This window comes from Cydia fagiglandana, chromosome Z, assembly GCF_963556715.1.
Source record: "Cydia fagiglandana chromosome Z, ilCydFagi1.1, whole genome shotgun sequence".
In the NCBI taxonomy this organism is placed as follows: domain Eukaryota; kingdom Metazoa; phylum Arthropoda; class Insecta; order Lepidoptera; family Tortricidae; genus Cydia; species Cydia fagiglandana.
The window spans coordinates 15,391,599-15,413,534 of NC_085959.1; the positions used below are offsets into that span (position 1 = coordinate 15,391,599).

Sequence of the window (21,936 nt, forward strand, 5' to 3'; positions counted from 1 at the left end):
TGTGAAAAAATTCGGATTATATTTTCTAGCGCAAACCCCCACCAAAACATTAAAAGGATTAAACATGACTTGATAAGATATAAGTTGTTGGCAAATAAATCATTTTCGGTACCTAGGTACAAGCTTTTCTGGCTGACATCAGGCAACTAATACTCATCGAGAAAATTCTAAGAACTCCAAATACAATTGCAAGTGATAAATACTAGCCCCCGTTCAAAGCAGCCTCTTTTGTCAGAATGGTAACTAACTATACGGAACCCTACTACAATGTGCATGGCCTTATATATGCTCTTGGCTGGTCTTTTAGTAGATACATATTTGAAAAATCCCCAAGTATTATCTTCCGGATAGGAATATACCCGTATCTAAAGCTAAGAAACGATTAGTAGTAAGGTTTAAACATAAATATAGCAATTATTTAATTAACGTCGTAACCACTTGCGTAAAAGACTAGACATGCAACAGTTGTTGAAAAGGATATAAGTATAACATAACTTCTATGAAGTGTATAAATATAAAGTAGAATTAAAATACGCTACTTGGATCGAGGAGGCAACTGTGTGACAGTTTTTTCGAAGCGACATCTTTGAAGGGTTTTACAGGAAAATGGGATTAAGTAGGTAAACAATTGATTTAATCTTAAAGGCGGAATGGGTCTCTTAAATATCTGTCAGGAAATCAGCAAGTTACTTTATTATACGTAAGGTCGAGTTAAGGTAACATCTTATAACAGGAAAATTCGTTTTAATATCATTGTTTCCTTCAAAACCAGTGGTAAAGATCGAAGGTTATTCCGGTCCGATACTTAATCATTCGTTTTTTTATTTAGTTATTACCTATAACTTGTAAACTTCTGCTCGGTTTAAAACTTGTCATGTTAATTGAAATACATATTTATTTGAGATTGCATATTTATTTGTCGATAGCTTCGTGTTTTCACTCCCAATACTTATTGTTAAAATAATTGTTATAATTAGTATTTCATATGTAAAAAATACGGCAATAATTATTTAGGCTGTCTTATTCGTTTTCAAGTTCGAAGCAAGATCGTCGTTCACTGAAATAATTGTAATATGTAATACCTAATAGTAAGTCCGATGTCCTTGTCCTTAGCCGATTTTTAAGTTTACTTTATATTATGCGCCTCACACACGCTTTATGCATTAAAAGTGAGACAAGGCCGACTACGACAGTGTGCCAGTCAAGAAAAACTTGCAGAATCGGCACGGTCTGATATTTGCGCATACGCAGTACTTTCCTACCTATAGGAAAGAAGCGGGCAAGCGGAACATAAACACCACGCTCCGTGATCGAGGCGACATACGTCTGCTTTTCACTTTCATGTATGCGAGTTGCATTACGTGTTTCGTTAACAAACTGCGCCCCATTTCCTAACTAAACACTTTTGATGTCTTATTCTTATCTATATAACTACGGCACTTATTCTTATTTTAAATCTATCCCTACTCGGATCTAGACTGAGGATAATTACCTTTGCGTAATTCCCTCACGGACTGGTCAGACATAATTTGCTTGTTGCGCTAGTTGGCCCGCTTCGGCGCTTCCTAAAGTTGTTTCAAATATACTAAAATGTCAAAGGATAACAACAGCTGTGTACTAACAAGTCTAAAAATATAAACTGGCAGGGATTCTTTTAAAAATGATGGCTCCCCAAATATGTACCTTTATAAGTAGATAATGATAACAGTAAAGACAAAAGAACTTTACGAATGTGTAAATTAAAAGAAAACGACATTGTTTTACTAAATGGTACGTAATCCTTCCATGCATTCTTTTCTCTATTCAGGCACAACCTCTAGTACATAGTTTCCTCTCTCAATAACCTGAAACAACTTAAAAAGCAAATCATGGCACATGTCCGGAGTATTGCGAAAAGTTCCAAAATTGATTCGATAGAATGAGGGTCAAGCGTGCCGTGAATTCTGTAAGTTACAGCAAAAGTTACCTTCTTTCCGACGTATCGGTATGATGGAAAGGGACAAACGATTATTATCGGCTTGTCAACTTTAGTAAACGTTTATGAATAAGGGGGTAAGTATTTTACACAAGTGATCTTAACTTATTGATTTGTCTTGTCTTGTTTTGTCTCAGTGGACCTTGAAAGCTCTATTTAACAATGAAAACTGCTATTTGCGTAAAATTAAACATTTTTCATCTACTCTAATCTAAAGTTTCACAAGTTTATAAAGCAAAGGATTTACCATGGATATTCATAGCGCAAGTATTTTTTGTAACTATATTGTTGTCAGATAAAAATATATTTGCATGTAAACTATAGAGTGACTAGACCTTGACACACTCGTCGAGTGGCATAGGAAGTAGCGAGGAAGGTAGGAAAAGTTGTAGTGGGAACGTTAGTCGTTATGCCCACCGCTGCCTATTTTGTCGGTTTTTGTGACACGAGTCAAAGGACCGGCAATATGAGCGTGAGCACGCGCGACTGGCCCGCCACACATTCACGCGCGTGTATGCACGTAATTCGCTGTAAATCGTCGGGTGACAAGCAAAACTCACTAAGTACTATAAAAAATTAAAGTAACAATGCACTTTATTACACTTGTAACACGGTTTATTATCCAATAAATTCAATGATGTTATAGGTAGTTAGTGACTTTTGCTTCTCACCCGACGAAATAATACTTAATAAAATACATGCTGCCACAGTTACTACGTCCATTACGTTGCACTAGGTTGCACAGACAAACAACCTAGTATGTGGCCAGAGGGGCTACCGCCAAAACCGAAATTCGCAAATTGCGGGGATCTTTCTGTTTTACTCCAATGAAGGCGTAATTAGAGTGACAGAGAATTGTGCCCGCAATTTGCTAACTTCGATTTTCGCGGTTATAACTAGCAATGTACAAATTGCAGAACATTCCCAAAAAGCGGGAACGTTCTGGAGAATGTTCTCTGAACATTCCTGCAACATGAAAATTATTGTTTAAACAAGAGAATATACTTGAAATAAAGTTTAAATAGGCATAACTTAAAACTAAATGTTATTATGCATATATTATTGTCTATTACAGTTAGCTATTTTGTTCATGTGATAAATTTACCAATAAGTTGCTTAAATTCTCACTGTATATCAGAGAACATTTCGACTTTCGACAATATTTTCCAAAATTGTTTTTTCTTTCATTAGAATCTAGAGGCCTCTATCTCCCGCCATGCCAAATCTCAGCGCGTTCGGACCAACTTGAAAAAAATTAAAAAAAAGGCGGCCATTTTGTTTTTTTTTTAATGCAAATTGTTTTGTCTCGGGGCCCTCTATGACATTTGGTCGAGCACCCCCCACCTATCACGCACCGTTTAAAAGTTGCCATACAAAATAAAACTGGCCAGTTTTCCCGCAATTGCAGCATTTTTCGAAAATAAATTATTTCATAAGTATCTACGGGACCCCGAGATTCCGTGACCAAAATTTCAGCGCGCTAGGACAAAATTAAAAAAGTATTAAAAAAAAGTCGGCCATATTGAAAAAAAATGGCGGCGTCAAAAACTGCCAGGGTCCCTCTGTGACATTTGGTCGAGCACCCCCCACCTAAGTCTGACCGTTTGGCCGGGCCGTCATACATTTTTCTGACCGGCAGCGGACGACCAAAAGTCGGAATTTTCTGGGGGTAAGGACTACACCTTAACTGTCGTGAATATTCAAGGTATAAACTACGATAAATAAATAAATTCTCGTTCTCGAAAACATTCTCAGAAGTTACCGAGAATTTCTCATGTGGAAAGTTTCGCAACTTTGGAAAGTTCTCGTGCGTGCATTGCTAGTTATAACCCAGAGAGGGCGACATCGCGGCAGCGCAAAAAGCGCGAGGAGGAGCGTGAGAAGCAAAGTATGGCGGGGGTATTAGACATGACCGACGAATGAATACGTGAATGAAAGACAAACCTACATGTTTTCGTGTTGTTACAAAATTGTTATCTTTTGCACTGTTTACTAGTGTTTGATTTAATTAAGTTAACCCTATCCCTTCCCGGTTTTCACATTTAAGGGTGACTCACGATAGACCGGGCCAGGCCCGTGCCGAGGCGTCCGACATATCATTATTTTACAACTAATTGGCAATAGAAGAACAGGTGGCAATTAACATTGAATGTGGGACATTACCCAACTAACATTAGGCGCTAAATTTAAGGGTTAGAAGAGATTTATATAAGCGCCTATTTACTCTTTAGGTGTAGTTAGTGCTCTAAAAATAGGAGTTATAGCCGGCTATAACCCCGTTTTAACCCCGGATTGGGCACAAATTTTATCACCATAAGATTTATAACAGTGCTACAGTAGGGTTAGCGGATAAAAAAAGAGACATAAGAGCGGTATAGTGGAGCTACAATAGTGTTAATTAATTCTTTAGGAGCTATATGGGTTGCATATAGGTGACTACAAACTGTTGTAGTAGAAGAGCGCTAAAGTAGTGCTGTAATAGCGTTGATTAACAACTTAGGATTTAAAAGGGTGCCAAATAAGCGACTACTAACTGTTTGAGTAGTAGTGTAGAGCTAGATAGATGATACTTTCAGCTTTAGATGGTATATTAGCATTTAAAGTCAATATTTGTAACACTCAAGAAAGTAATTGCACATTTTTTCCTTAGCCCTGCCTGCTTTGGTTGCAGATGTTTCCATTTTGTATTATTATTTGTAAGCTTGCACTGTGACAGCTTGAAGTGAAATGTAATGGCGGATAAATAAAAGCAAATAATTATTTTAGTTCACTGATGCCGGTGTTATCTGCGGATTTATGATGGCGAAATTAATTACACTGTCAATAACTATATGTATTACTAACAAAATTTTAAAGGGCCTCTGATCCTTTGCATATTTATCTGAATATAATATTTTTTAAATTGTGGTCCACCGTATTTAATTTTCGCAAAATTACACAATATACGTGAAGTCCGGTTTTAAATACAACAATACTAACATTATGTCTATATTGAGTAAAAGTATCGATTTTTATTAAGTATTTACGTTCTAATTAACAGTTTTTGTTTTGCTTATTGATTCATCGGTCATATTAACATGGCGCTATAGGCTTAGGTTGTAAGTAAGACTCTAATAACACTATAAGATGTACTAAGGTATTGAATAACGCCCGTCTGCGACTACATGATCTATAAAAGTGACTCATAACTTCTCTTTTCGACTGTAAGTAGGGTTGCCAGATGGTCGGGATTTGGCGGGATTCTCCCGATTTTTAGCATGTGTTCCCGATTCCCGACAAAGTGTAAACTGTCCCGAAAAACAGCTTCACGTTATAAAACAATAATTTCAAGCTCCGTACTGTCGTCGAGCGAGCGAGCTGACGTAGTGCCAATAATGTAAAATATCGTTGTTTTTAATACAATTACTTTAATTTGATTGTATTTTTTTTTCCCGACTTAAGTCCCAAAATCCCGAAAAATTGATATTGTTTCCCGATAATAGCGCCTTTCGATCTGGCAACCCTAACTGTAAGTGAAACAAGAGAGTTAAGAAGCGATTGCGAGTAACGGAGCTATAAAAGAGTTTTTATCGCCTGTTTAGAACCTTAAGTGAAAATTGCAGCTGCTTATTACTCATATAGATGTTAAGGTGGTAGAATTCACTTTGAGCTATAACACTAGCTGCTTAAGATCCATTATAGCGGCCAAAACGGCTACTGTGGATCTTAAAGCTATACATGGACCTCTTAAAGACCTTGATGTCACCAGAGCCTGTAAGCTTAGAGTATATAGCTATTCTACAGCCGTTATATGTCTTTAGGTGATAAAATAAGTGCTAAGTGTTGCCTAATTGTTTGTTGGGTAACGGGGAATTAACGGACAGAAGACGAAGAACAGGAAGAGCGAGTGGAAAATACACCGCAATTAATAATATTTTATTTAGATTTCTTATATATTAATACATTTTGAGATAATAGCAAAAAATAAATAGATATCTGCTTTTTATACCGTCTTAAAATTTTAAATCCCCTTTTTTTTTAAAGAATCTGATATGTACCGGCTATGGTTGGGCTTGCTTGAGGGCCCTTTCCAGATTGTTAAGTAGCCCGTCTTGTCTTCTTTGTGTTCGGTACACAACACGCGACACAACGTGACCGGACCGTCGACCGTTGTGTCGCCTACAAAAATTAGTGTTTACTGACACTGTTTACCCTTACAAAATTAAAATCGAAACAAACAATAACGGCGATCACCGTCGCACGCACTGTTCAGTTTTCTTGATTGAATTGACAAATATTGATTTTATCTAACAACTTCTCGCCTATTCTGTCGAATATTTTCTCCCTATAGGTCTAAGGATTCAAAGTAGGTACACATGTATAACATTATATGTCTAATATTAAGGAATGTAACTAGGTAACATACGAGTACATTTGAGAGTATGTACTTATGTTTTGTACGATTTGGCCAATATCGACTGAGGTTTGTGGTTCTCATTTTCGGGATACGCGCGCGGCGCGAAAAAGGGAGAACGTAACATGAAATATTATTTTAAAGGTTTTAAATGCTCAAATAAATATTTGAAAATAAAGAGTTTACATTCTATGACATGTTTAAAATACACCGTTTTTTTTAGATTTCTTAAATACATTTTAAAATATTGGCGCAAAAAGAAATAGGTATCTGCTTTTTCCGCTTTTTTGTGTCATAAGTTTTGAAATTTACCTACATCTTTCCGAAATTAATGAGGTATCACACGTATTTTTAGGAGTAGTATCTTAATTTTTCATCGTTTTGAACTTGTCGAGTAAACTACGTAGATACCTTATTAAACACAAACTGAGATAGACAAATCAAGAGTATGTCTTATTTACTCTTATCCTTTCCCTTGTTTAAAATAATGTACTTTTAGTTACAGGGGTATTCGATGGCAGAGAAACGATGTTGACAAAGAGTTGGCTTTCGTCCAATAAAATTCCTGTGAGTTTAGATACCTACTCATCACCGGAATGCGTACCTAATAACTAAGTAGGTAAATAGGTACCTATACCTACATTTTTAATGACACTTGTTATTTTGCACTGCTAGGAAAATGGAGTGTAGAAGTACCTCTACCTTCCATAGCTCGGAACCATTTTATTTAGCGCGTATGTAAAACCGGCCATGTGCGAGTCGAACTCGCGCACGAAGGGTTCCGTTCCACACAAAAAACGGCAAAAATATCACGTTTGTTGTATGGCAGCCCCACTTAAATATTTATTAGGTATATTCCGTTTTTAGTATATAACTATGTTATTATAAATAGCGGCAACAGAAATACATCATCTGTAAAAATGTCAACTGCTTAGCTAACACGGTACATAAGATACAGCCTGGTGACAGACAGACAGACAGACAGACTGACAAACGGACGGACAGCGGAGTCTTAGTCATGCGGTCCCGTTTTTACCCTTATGATTTCAAAACAGCTATACTTAGGCACTGGTCCCACCGCGAGCTAGTAAGCTATGAGCTATCGGCTATAAACACGAACAAAAGATAAGCACTCCCGTGTAAATAAAAGAGACACGGCGATATTTTATAGTTACTCGCCCAGCGGTGAGCTATAAATATCGCCGTGTCTCTTTTATTTACACGGGAGTGCTTATCTTTTGTTCGTGTTTATAGCCGATAGCTTACTAGCTCGCGGTGGGACCAGTGCCTTAGGTACATTAATTAAGACGTAAATCATGTTCAGATCTTTATGAGCGCTTCGCCCTGGCGACAGTACTTACACCCTGTTACGACAGTATCACAGGCCATTTTAGCTATTATATAAAATGATTACGTTACTCACAAATAACACTTGTTATCAGAAAATCACTTTTTTCTCTATACTGCTGAGCAGCAAAGAAATACGGTTGTCAAAGACCACCTTCAACTTAAACAATCCATCCTTTTAATCCATCTCTGGTTATAATCAATGGCAATCCCTAAGATAGCTTTAGATTCCAAGAAAAACAAACTAACATTAAGGTTTAGCACTAGTAAAGGAAGCTTATTAATTGCTTACTGTCAATAAACTCACAACATTTTTAATGGATGCCAATATTTTATTATTTATTATTGTATGTGTTACACTATTGTTGTTACATCACAACAAGTTCAGCGACGTTCGGTACTTGGACACAGAATAAATAATAGTACTACCGTACAGAAATGACACTTCCTACGAAACCGAAGTTTCGGCTAACTATTTAGGGTTGACAGATTTCAAGTAATTTTAGTAATCTTATCTGTGGTTGTGCACGCAAAGGAACGTCAAGTTCTGCTAACCCTAATAATTGCTCGTAGCAACGCTGAGATGAATGGAGCCGAGAGTGCCCGAAAGGTCCAGTGTCACCTCACTGACTTGGGAAGTCACTGCACAGGTAGGACAGCTACTAGTAACTGTAGATATGTGTTGTGTCCTCTAAGATATGAAAATAAAATCACAATGGAATTTAGTGTACGTAATTACTGGATATATTAGGATATATTTAATACGTTATTACATTTATACAAAGCATCATTTGAGATTAACACTCCGAACAATTATAAGGAAGAGTGGGTCGCCAATTTTTATAAGGTTTTTTAATACTTATCTAGTGAAAATTTTAATTATTACTAGGCAATCACATCGCTCTCAATTTAGGTACGCTATAAATCCACAAGGTGTCAGTATAAGTTTCATGTGTATTTATATACTCGTAATATAGCCGACCACGAATGAAAACTTGCCAATGGAAGATTTTTAATACAAAATGATGCTTCACATACAAACCCTATAAACCTCGCCATTAAAACGCTACAAAATTTGTAGTATTTTCTGTAAGCCGATCAATCTTATTTTACCCTAAATGTACGTGACAAGGCGCGGATGAATGATAGAATGCTTTTAAAGCATTATATTGCTTAATATAACGTTAAAAGCATTATATTGCTAAGTATCACTCGATAAAACTAAGCCCCCTATTTAATAGCAAAAGGCAATTGAGCGATCATACCAAACCATACTGTTACATATCCATAAAAAAGTTAGTAACGGTTCAATATTCGAATTCATCGCGATTACCATGATGGCTTACAAAGCTTGGAGCCTTTAAATACGAGTATATTTTCTATTCCCCACATGCGTATTTGCAATATGAGAGTTTTCTTTAGACCCGCGTAAGAATGGATGAAGCCTCCCTAGCGACTATTTTCGTTTAACACTAAGGAAAATTGCAGGTATACGAAAATCGGGTTACCAAAGCGAATTTGGAAGCAATTTTCTCCTTCAAAGAATAATGTTCATTTACAGAAAGCCCACGCTGTTTATAAAGCTTTCCGAGTTTCATATTATAGTAATATACTTAAATAAAATAATCGTTTGCCACATCCACCCGTTCTTATTACTTATACTTCAGTAAAATGAATGGCTGGTGGACTTGGTGGATCCGAATCATGTTATGCATTTAGAGATCAGTCAGCGCCCAGTCTACAGTAACTAATCGGATTATTTCATAGTCTCTAACGAAGACTACTCGTAGCTGTCCAATTAAACCATAAAGAGTTACCTACCATTGTTTCATACTTAACTGCATAACTGAGCCAATTGCAAAAAAATTGTACGTAATCAAGCGCAGTTAAGCTGTGATTAGTCTTAACGTAATTGATTAATTTGTGTTACGAAAATTAACTATGTAAATTGTAAATTTGTATTTATTGTACGTAATTCGTACACATATGAGCCTATAGCATACGCTACACACTTTCATACATCTAACTTAAATTAAAACTGCTTAACTGTGGTAACACAATGGAATCAATTAAGTTTAGACTAATTACAGGTGCTTAACTATGTAAAATTTTTTGCAATTCACTCAACTACCTTTAAATAATCTATATTGATGATATGTACTTTAAATAATACTTTTCGGAATAAGTACTTCTTAACAGTACCTGCCGTTTGTTAACAGACCATCATTTTGGGGCCAGCGGAGCAAGATGGAGAAGCGCCTACTGTTGGTGGCCGGCGTGACCAGCGCGCTGGCCGTCGCCTTCTGCGTGGCCTTCGTGCTAGCGCTGATGCTGCGCCCCGCGCCTGCCCAGGCCGGTAAGACACCTCTACCCATTCATAGCCATTTTCACATTACATCTTTATTAACTCACTACGCATACCTAAACCTCAATCCCGCTGAAAATGAAACTTTCTACAGCATGGCTACCTACTCAAAATTGACATATTAAAGTGTTTCACACAACGTCCGATGCAGTTCGACAAACGCGGCAGGCAACACTTCATTGTGACATGCAATTAATTTTCCGCCTTCCGAATGCCTGCAGTTTCGTATATCATGTAGATGAAATTCTAAGCGGCCCGGCGTCCAAATGTTGACAGTATCTAAAGAGTAGGATGTTGTAAATAAATACATCTACATTTTGACTAAGTTTAAGATTGAATATTTCACTACTAAAATGGTGGCGTGACGAAATTTATTTCAACATTCATTAGGCTTTATTGTATCGTCGTATACAAAGTACCTATGTCTATCGCAACAGATGCAGGTAGAATGCCTAATTAGAGAAATTTTGACGTACTGACGTACATACATTTATATGAAGTCTGACGTACTTACATAAATATGAAGAAGAACTGACGAAGAACTGCAAGGCTGCCTCAGTGAGTCTTTAAGGTTCTTCTTGCCACTCAAAATAACGGGACGGGACAAGATATACACGGAGAAACATAAACATTTATGACTATGACGCAATAGGTCTAAATAATCGAATCCATGGGAATTAACACTTGTGACATTTGTAAAGTTCTAATTGAAATATAACGTTACTATAGTTGCAAATACCTAACCCATATGGGTATCGTTTTCGACCCACTGAATAAAACTCGCCCTCGCTCTTAGTGAGCCTGTAACCTCAAGGAGTCCGGCCAAAGACTAGTCTTAAAGTCTACTAGTATAAGTCTTGCCAGCCACTAGACTAGCCAAGGGAAGTAGTCTGATAATATGTTATTCACATGCATTATTTTGCAGACGAGGCTTACCTTTGTAGCTAGAGCATTTCATTCCCCAAGGTAGTTCATTGCGGAAACTTCCTCATATCCGGGATCGGAAAGGCCGGATGCGGCTTCTCTAGGGCTCGCGCCACACCCGCAAGCAAAGATCGCGATAGAATGAGCTCCCGTCAATCTTGGATTACGTGGATTACCAATCGATGGTAGAAAATCATCTGGCATTAAATTATTACCTTACCTTTATTTACATTACATAAAAACACATTTTAAAGAAATGATTCTAGGTGTGTTTGTGAGGATTAATCCATTTAAAACTTTCTTTCTTAGTCTTACTTACTTCAACTTGTTAATATTAACTAATGTCCATATTGTAACATTTCAATGTCTGTTTTATAAGTTTCGTTTTATGATCAATCATGATCGAACGACATAGAATAAACATTCGGTATGATAACTTTTATAAAACGGGCATATTATACGAATAGTTTGTACCTAATATTTTCTGGTATCATCAGTTCGTTATCAAAATTAGCATAAACGCTCTGATTACACACAGGTCATAATATCATGCGTAATTCACGAGAACCAGTTAAATAAAAACATTGTTGGTACATTTTTTTTCATTTACAGTCGCAATTAGCATATTTCAGATGAACTCGTGAGGGAAAACAGTGTATCTCCTCCTAATACAGGTACCCACCTAGTTTTGCTAGTCAGTCTAGTAGAACTAGATATTAACTGTAGTATTCACCCGTAAGTTCGGTACTCGTAATCTTTAGTGGTTATAACTTGGCCCATTATGAGTAACGTTATGTTTAGTAATGATTTCATTAAAATAACTACCAAAATAACGAGTAGGCAACAGTTTTCTCATACGTATAGGCATCTTAGTAAATCTGTAAGTGTTCTTGACGCATCAAACAAGTTTGAAATGCTAGTGAGGCAGGCAACGTAACGTAATAAAATAAGTGGAAATGATTAGATTTCTGGTAGTTGGCGCGACGAGGTGTAATAAGGTGAGTGCGGAAGCGCGAAGAAAATTCAGACGTGATTGAAATTCGCACTTCGATGCGCGAGATTCGCATTGCGGAGCCTTCACGCTATATATGTCGAGATATAGCTATAACTATCTATATTACCTATTTAAGTAAAGGAAAAATCAAATAAAAGTAAAACCTAAGGTAGGTAGGTAGGTAGGTAGGCGTTGGATATGAATAAGTAAGTGTATACATTAGCTACTTGCAGTTAAAATAAGTACCTAATAGCTACATAATGCAGCGGTGTGATCACGGAATATGACGAAACTTTGAATTGCAAAAGTACCTATAATTTTCAATAACAAAACTTCTGGCAATGCAACATTACATTTAGTTATTTATTTTATTATTGGCAAATCTTGAGAAATAGAACCAGTGTCAACAATAGCTTAATGTGATTGTATGAAATTTAACTAGTGTATGAGAATTTGTAATGTAACCATTGACCAGTCGACCGCATAATTCGTTCACGACCCGGCTATTAGGTATTTCCGATTGCTACTCTTACGCACCTGTTGTTGGGACACCGTCCAAGGCTAAAAACTGCGGCTAGAAACACGGAAATGTGATACTTCACTTTCATATTAATTTCCTTCCCTTTGAAGTCTCCGATTTATTAATTAAAATTGTGTAGTGGCATAAAATTATGCGTTATACGTTTTTCCAATTATTTTACTATCTAAAATAAATTATTTCCATCAGGGAAGTAGACTGTCTACTTCCCTGATGTATACATAGGTACATAATTTTCCTACTACTAATAATAATAAGGAAGTAATTCTACATGACATTAAAGCACTTCAAGGGGCTTTTTACGTGTTGGATCTATATCCCCACGCAAGCCTATCAAAAGACCGGCATTTATAAGCGTGTGAAATCCAAGGAAGTAAGAAAGATATTACTTTCAAAACTCCCAAAAGCGCAATATTTGAGCGAGAAATACTTAAAGGTTATAAATTTATATAATAAGAGTTACGTCGCGTCGACACCATCTATCTAACTGCCGGTCCTTCGATCTAACTACATTTTACCCATGAAACAGTCCCGCATGTTGTGGTTATTTGCAACAGCTTCCTTAATACTATCACATAAAAACCACGTCACACGCTCACATCACAAGAAATGCGTAAGTAAAACGCCTTTGAAAGAAGCCACATGCTCGACATCAAATCATTTTAAGCATCTTATTTAGGTACCTTTACACATATTATACCTATGTACCTAGGTACAGCACAAGACTTTTTTTAAATAACGGTACATTGTGTGGAATTGCTTGTATTTTGTGGACAGCCATTGTATGTACATATTATTTAATAATTGCAGATTATTTGTAACTTTAAAGTAAATCTTGCGTCATGATTACCATGTGGTGTGATTACCTATGTGCATAAAATAATTCATTTTGCATAAACGTATCTATATCAAATGAAATATTTATATCCTACCCATAATATGACATTATTTTCCCTGGCTGTATGTTTTTGTCTCTTAGAGCTGGCTTGTATCTTGTCATGCATTCACTTGTCATATATATATCTGCATTTTAGACATGCCACAAACTAGTGAACTGAGATTTTCTGAATCCATGCCGCCTGCCGCCAATTCCAAAGGGTCCGACGAGAAGATCTGCAGCCAGCCGGGGTGCGTCCACACAGGTAAGACTTGGATAACCTTTTTTAAATACTACAGTATAGCATATAATAAATACCTATTTAGTTTGGTAAAAACCTCTTATCACTAGAAAATAGGCAGAGATAATCTTATTTTACACTAGTATTATAAAGAAAAAAGTGATAAATATAGTTTTTCTTTTCTATTCTACTTCTACTGACGAAATTGCTTTGCCAGGCTATATCTATAATTTTACAACTTTAATTTCGTTTTTGTCTTAATTATGTACAAACTGTTGCTGATAATTTATACGTTTTGCAATTTCAGCAATTATAGAATTCTGAATTTATGTTTTATTAATATGTTTTATTATTTATAATTGTTATTCTTATAGATATCTAACTAATGCTTATCATATACAGCGTCAAAACTTCTACTGAACATGGACGAAAAAGTAGACCCGTGCGACGACTTCTACCAGTTCTCGTGCGGGTCTTTCCTGAAGAGCACTCGCATCCCCGACGACAAGACCTCCGTCAACACCTTCTCCATCATCACCGACCAGCTGCAGGAGCAGATCCGGGCGCTGCTGGACGAGCCCGTGGCGCCCCAGGAGCCGCGCCCCTTCGTGCTCGCCAAGACCTTGTACCAGGCCTGCATGAACAGAAGTGAGTCACCTGTCCCCCATCCCAGGCCGATCCCTGGCCTGGCTCAACCGGTTTTTTGCAAAAAAACATTGAAATGATCATATATGTATTTCGAATTATGTTATACTCGAAATGTAGGACACAGTTGTGTTTTTAGGCAACGACCTCGTATTATTAGATTTGCCCAATTAGAAAAGAATTTATTAACAAAAAACGAAAAAATACCGTTTTCGTTCCCATACTAAAAATACCGGTACCTATCCGATCCCTGCCCCTTCCACCCGACTTGTAATGCAGCAGCAGCAAACAACCACAAAACGGAACGTAACAAAGCTTATTATGACGACATCTCAGGTTCCGTTGTCATTGTTTTACTGTAACCATTAAAAACAATTACTGGCATCCTTTAGGTTGTAAATGCTGCTTTCATACCGGCACTTAAGTATGTTACGATTCACCGTACGACCCCACATTTTCACACACATTATCTAGTGACGATAGGTCTCACTGGTACTGGTACCTATGTATGTATTTTGTGGCGTAGGTATACAGTGTTCTTGTAACCGGACATTGGGTAATCAACTAATCAGATGATGAAAATAATCAGAGCTATTCTCCTACCTTATCAAAATTTCAATCAAGTTTACTACTTACATGATTAAATTAAAATGAGTTGGTACTCATATTCATAACACAACGATACAGGTAAGATACCTATTAATATTGTCTATAGATCTAGCTTCTAGCACGGGACATTTGTTTTTAATTACCTTCTTCGAATACCACAAGACTACCTAAGTATGTCTTAATACAAACGACAAAAGTATACAGAGAGAACAGCAAAAATATTTTTTCTTGAAAATAAGGGCAAACTATTTGAGAAATATTATTTTATATATGATAGCAGTCTTATTTTGAATATAACAACTGTTCAATTATTATTAACTTAGCGAGTATTGATATCTATATTAAAATAACTATATGGAAAATAATATGTAATTATTATAGAACTATTATCAATTGGGATACCTATACCTATTAAGGCAAGGCGTCTGCTTACCAATAGGTAAACTGTACGCTTATTTGACATTGACTTGGTGGTTGATTAATCACTTTGGTATGTAAGTATAGCCTATACTTTCGTACTAGTCAAATCAGCTTCTTTTTAGAACTGTCAAAACGATTCGCTAATATGGAATTTATATGAAAACTAATGTAGTGACGTCACGGTCAACTCACGTACTTTTTAGGGTTCCGTACCTCAAAAGGAAAAAACGGAACCCTTATAGGATCACTCGTGCGTCTGTCTGTCCGTCCGTCTGTCACAGCCAATTTGCTCCAAAACTACTGGACCAATTAAGTTGAAATTTGGTACACATATGTAAGTCTGTGACCCAAAGACGGGTCTGTAACGTCAACAAATAAATTTTAAACATAGGGGCTACTTTTGGGTGGTAAACCATAAAATTAAAAATCAAAGTTTTGCAAACTATATCGTGTTACATATCAAACGAAAGAGCTCATTGTGAGAATCTCATTTGTATTTTTTTTTTAATTTACGATAAAAATTTTAGAAGTTATTCAAGAAAATAGACAAATAATTTTTAAGAAAAAAAAACCGACTTCTATGGGGCCCGGTGAAAGATTATGGTAGATGGTGCACTATGTAGAAAAGGAGGTAAAACGAGTACTTTCTAGTAGCATTTCGTTTCCGTAAGGGTCGTAGTTCTAGCCTAACCTAACCCACTTCTCTGATAGCAGTTCGGTTCTGTGAGGATCGCAGTTCGAACCTAATCAAACCCACTTTTCTAGTAGCATTTCGTTTCTGTAAGACTCGCAGTTCTAACCAAACCTAACCCACTTTTGTTCGGTTCTGTGAGGATCGCAGTTCAAACCTAACCTAACCCACTTAACGGCGCATGCGGTGCGGTGAACGGGAGTTTGAGCGGGAGGGGTTTGGCATCATCATACCCACATTTTATGGTAGGTAATCATAGTGGTTTATTTAGTTTAGGTATCATAGTGGTTTTCCGGGTCAAGGTCCGGGTCTCTGAGTCAGAGTCCGGGTCCGAGTCCCGGTCCGAGTCCGGATCCGAGTCCGGGTCCGAGTCCGGGTCCGAGTCCGGGTCCGAGTCCGGGTCCGGGTCCGGATCCGAGTCCGGGTCCGAGTCCGGGTCCGAGTCCGAGTCCGAGTCCGGGTCCGAACCGGATCCGGGTATGAGTCCGGGTCCCAGTCCAAGTCAAAACCGAAATTCGAAATCACCAAACATGTACTATGCGTCGTTGAAGAGTTCTGTTCTGATCATCATCAGCAGTTCCACTTCATCAAATGCGACAGTTTTTAATGTAAATGCTTGATTTTATGATGAAAATACAAAAAATTCTATACGTATGCCTTAAGGATTTGAGGAGTTCCCTCGATTCCTTATGGATCCCAACATCAGAACTCGAGCTTGACAGAAATGTGGCTTAAAAACTAAACTTGCTTAACAAACATAACGAAGAGGACAAATCGCCAAACGTGAACTATGCGTCGTTGAAGAGTTCCGTTCTGATCATCATCAGCAGTTCCACTTCATCAAATGCGACAGTTTTTAATGAAAATGCTTGATTTTCTGATGAAAATACAAAAATCTCTATACGCATGCCTTTAAAATTTGAGGAGTTCCCTCGATTTCTCATGGATCCCATCATCAGAACTCGAGCTTGACAGAAATGTGGCTTAAAAACTAAACTTGCTTAACAAACATAACGAAGAGGACAAATCGCCAAACGTGAACTATGCGTCGTTGAAGAGTTCTCTTCTGATCATCATCAGCAGTTCCACTTCATCAAATGCGACAGTTTTTAATGTAAATGCTTGATTTTATGATGAAAATACAAAAAATTCTATACGTATGCCTTTAAGATTTGAGGAGTTCCCTCGATTCCTTATGGATCCCATCATCAGAACTCGAGCTTGACAGAAATGTAACTTAAAAACTAAACTTGCTTAACAAACATAACGAAGAGGACAAATCGCCAAACGTGAACTATGCGTCGTTGAAGAGTTCCGTTCTGATCATCATCAGCAGTTCCACTTCATCAAATGCGAGAGTTTTTAATGAAAATGCTTGATTTTCTGATGTAAATACAAAAATCTCTATACGCATGCCTTTAAGATTTGAAGAGTTCCCTCGATTCCTCATGGATCCCATCATCAGAACTCGAGCTTGACAAAAATGTGGCTTAAAAACTTAACTTGCTTAACAAACATAACGAAGAGGACAAATCGCCAAACGTGAACTATGCGTCGTTGAAGAGTTCCGTTCTGATCATCATCAGCAGTTCCACTTCATCATATGTCACTTTTTTGGATGTATATGCTTGATTTGTTGATAAAAACCCAAAAATCACTATATGTATGCCTTTAAGATTTGAGGAGTTCCCTCGATTCCTCATGGATCCCATCATCAGAACTGGGTTTTGACAAAAACGGGACCAATCTGTATGCATATACATTCAATCAAAAAAAGAATTTTCAAAATCGGTCCAGTAATGACGGAGATATGGAGTAACAAACATAAAAAATAAAAAAAATAAAAAAAATAAAAAAATAAAAAAAATAAAAAAAATAAATAAAATAAAAATAAAAAAAAACATACAACCGAATTGATAACCTCCTCCTTTGGGATTTGGAAGTCGGTTAAAAATGACCATTCCCCCCCTCTATCTCCGAAACTACTAAGTCTAAAATTCTGAAAAAAATATACAAAATAGTCCTTTACCTAAAGATGACAGGAAAACCTATTAGAAATCTAGAGTCAAGCGTGAGTCGGATTTAAGAACAAAAATGCGGTCTAGGTTTTTTTAGGGACACAGCCGCAATGGTTTAAGTGAAACGTGATGTAGACAGCTATTGCGAAGGCCCTAGGCCGATATCCGCATAAGGCCGAAGATCCGGAGCTTCCCGAAGAGGCGTGCCTTTAGCTTCAAGCGTGAGTCGGACTGAAGATAAAATAAAAAATGCGACTAGGCTGTATCTGGCACACAGCCGCAATGGTACTTGTAGTACTGATTGATTGGGTTACTACTTACTAGGTATTGTCACGTGTTTTAAAAAGCACTATACAGGGTGGCCAAAAAATAAAGTAAGTGAATTCCCGTTGCCGACGTGCAACCCCGAAATAGCGAAGAAAAATTTGGCTGTTTCATACGTTTTGGCTGGTCCGTTTTCTATGGGAGAATACATTTTTTTCGCGATTTTGGGTCCCATAGTAAATGTTGCTCAGTAGGTACGAGTATAATCCCAAACCCTCCCTGGCTACGGGAATGCACGTATTTTTGGCCACCCTGTAGGTATTAACTCTCTTCGGCCTTCGATTTTAAAACACTTGCGAAAGTTGTAGGAAGCGCGACCCGTCGGACGCTCCGAGTTTTCAGCTCTACGCGGAGCTCGGTCTTCAGTCTTCGCATTTAGACACTTGTACTCTTGTTCGGCATTTAATTTCCTATCTAAGCTACTTTGCATATTTGCAGAGATATAAGTCACCACGCCAGAAAACTTCATCTTACATGTGTTGATGAAAACTTGATCGACTCATTCGGGTTTTTCAAGACGTTTCACTCACGTCACGTTACACGTACAAAAAAAAATTGTCGAAAATTGTGAGATGTACGGAACCCTTGAAACGCGAGTCCGACTCGCACTTGACCAGTTTTTTTATATTTTAATCCAAGTTATTAAATAGAAGTGGTGCTTAAAAATAACTGATGTCTATGTTTTTTCTAATAATTATCTGGTGCTTTATTTCTTGCACGATGTGATATCATTTATTTTATGTAGAGGAAACATCCCTATTCAATTGTATCGTTTTTGTACTTTTTGTACAGTCAGCCAAGAAAATGGTTTACTTACCACTTTCATTGGTTGGTTTGTTTCATCAATCAGTTAATAGAGTCGAAAAGTGGTAAACCACTTTCTTGGCTGACTGTACATGCCCGGGCATGTACATAAAAGGGGAGTTTTTTTTATGAAAACATCTGTAGTCCGCTTAAAGTTTCCAATCATTTTGCTTGTTCGTGAAAATATTGTAAAAAACTGAGCCTAAAACAGGCCACGAGAATAATATTTTGTGCCATTCAAAATATTATAACAAAATGTTTGATTAAGTATTAGGGTTACCTAATACTTGCTAGGGTTACCTAATAGCTACCTTAGTTTTATTTTCAACGGTGGCGGTTACCGCGGCGCGTGACAGTTGCGAAAACACGTTTAACAATGTATTAAACTTTTAATCGAATTAGCATGGTACTCACGCCTCCGCGACACGAGCCATGTTGTTCCGAACTGCTAGTTTGACCTACATAATGTTGCCATGTTTCGCTTGACTGCAATATAATAAGAGAATACCATTTGGAACTAATGAACTGTTTAAACTGTGCTCATGAATAGAATATTTAGTAGAGTACTTACTTAGCTGTTCCTATTATTGAACATTGTTGCTAAATTTTGCTTAAGTTTGTTCCATAATTGTGAGTGAAAGCGAAAATAAAATGTTGCTGCTTCCGCAATTTTGCACAACCAAGTGACGTAAGTGATGGATGAACAAATATCGGAGCGGATACATTTCTACACCCTCTCCTCACTACAAGACAACTCATTCTAACGACACCCACGCCATCCATCACCTGGCTTTTATCTTTGGCCGTGTAGTGGGGTCAAACATGATCTCGAAATGGGGGTCCTTTTTTATAATAATAAGAGGCGGGACAAAACAAAACATAACTATACGGCGCCCCGCGCAATACTTGCGATGGAAGAAATGGTCACCATGCGGGTTTCTTCCCTTTGTCGCAATTAGGTACTCTGAAAATATAAGGGAGAGCCTCTGCTCTCCCCACGTTTGTCCGTACAAACGTAACATTTTGTACTTTTATCTTAGTTTTTGCTGCTTTTTACCGCAGTGCGTTACCATTACCGCTGGCCTACCAGCGCTCAACGTTGCATCTTATTGACTTTCTTCTTGACAATTTTATTCAGACCGCCATAAATATTTACCTATTAATCGATTATTGTTTTAAAAGTAAAATATAACTTGCTAGAAATACGAATGCAGTTATTCATACACTCTTCTGGTCAGCAGTAAAACAATTCCATACAATTTTCAGCATCGTTAGTTTCCGTTGAGATGTGGTGACGTGGTGGACGTGTTGCAGGTTCGATCGAGGCGCGCGGGACGGCGCCCCTGCTGGAGATGCTGCGGCGGCTGGGCGGCTGGCCGGTGCTGGACGGGCCCTCCTGGAACGAGAAGGCGTTCTCTTGGGAGAAGTCCGTCTACAAGTTCCGGGCCGCCGGCTACTCCGTCGACTATTTCTTTGACTTCTCCATCGGAGTCGACGTCAAGAACTCAACTAAGAGAATCATCGATGTAAGGTTATATGTTATATGTACAGGGTGCTTCAAAATACCTAATTGACCTTGTAATGCTAATACATAATTTTTACAATTACTCATGGTCGATATCTATACCTACACCTTTAGAGATATTTTATTTTAGTACCTACATAAATACCGATGTCTAATTGACTTATAACAATAGCCACCCCTAGCCTAGCTAGCACCTAGCTAGTTTTTCTTCCAGCATAAATTCCGGAATCATGCATGGCATTCCGAAACCGTTCCACTTTCCATTAGTTTGATGTAAAATCTTACCTTACCTAATACTAACGTTCCAGTACAGTGCCGTTCTATAAAGTAGATTGATTGTGTTTTTATTTTTTAATTTCGTCACCTGGAGCTCCATATAGCAGAAGTTCTAAGGTCCTGTTTTCTAAGGGGACCTTGCATTTTGGAGACAAAGCAAACCGCTTGGAACAGGTGTTTCTGGGGGTGATCTGAGCCGATTAAGCCCGGTTGCCAAGAGGTTCCACCCAGCAGGTGGGCAGGGGAGGGGGGGCAAATGTGGCTCCGGCGCGCCTCACTCTAAGCTATATATCTGCATACATCTAGCAACTATATCAAGTTTGGTGTCTTTTTCGTGTAATTCGAGGATGAAGAATTCATTTCTGTGACTAAATTTTCACTCTTCCATACAAAAAAATCGAGAAATTAAAAATTCCAAAAAAATCTTTTCACTTCTTTTTTCGAAAATCTTCTACAAAATTAAAACTATGAGGATTTGCTCTAGAAAACAAATACCTGTGAATAGCCCAGTTATCCTACTATATAGAATAGTAAACTTGTTAAACATTTTTTTTTCATAACTCTGATAAAAAAAAAGTTTTGTGTCGCGCGGCGTACCTGCATTGTAAGAGCGGTATGCAGCGTTTAGGATTTTTAAGTATGTTTCGATGGTTTCTGATAAGTTGTTATTCTTCTGGTTGTAGAAAATTACTTCTGGACGTGATATATATACAAATATAAATTAAACGTATAAATATAGATGTTGGGAAAACTTTCGCCAATAGAGTTATTATAAATGTGATAAAATTAACAAAGCAGATGTTTGATTAAAATGCGGGTTAAAATACGAGTAAGATATATATTGTTCGCAATTGCCACTACATGCCCATGGGTCCGTGCATTTTAGTTTTTTCTTAACGCAGTTGCACCTCCCTGCCCATTTTGTTTTGCAGCGGCAACGAATAAGCTCTAAACAAGCAGCAGCCGCCGC

At 37.5% G+C, this 21,936-nt stretch overlaps 1 protein-coding gene across 6 annotated transcripts in view; it reads left to right on the forward strand.

The window, feature by feature from the left end:
• The window catches only part of LOC134678357 (neprilysin-2), a 58,063-nt gene that overhangs the window by 21,843 nt on the left and 14,284 nt on the right, over positions 1 to 21,936 (forward strand). For 4 of the 6 annotated variants that reach the window (XM_063536903.1, XM_063536905.1, XM_063536902.1 and 1 more), the window contains 4 exons: positions 9,935 to 10,071; positions 13,571 to 13,678; positions 14,057 to 14,302; positions 20,480 to 20,691. In XM_063536903.1, the coding sequence (XP_063392973.1) occupies positions 9,935 to 10,071; positions 13,571 to 13,678; positions 14,057 to 14,302; positions 20,480 to 20,691 (703 nt within the window). The remainder of the gene's footprint in view (positions 1 to 9,934; positions 10,072 to 13,570; positions 13,679 to 14,056; positions 14,303 to 20,479; positions 20,692 to 21,936) is intronic. The other 2 variants (XM_063536906.1, XM_063536907.1) reach the window with 2 other exon arrangements.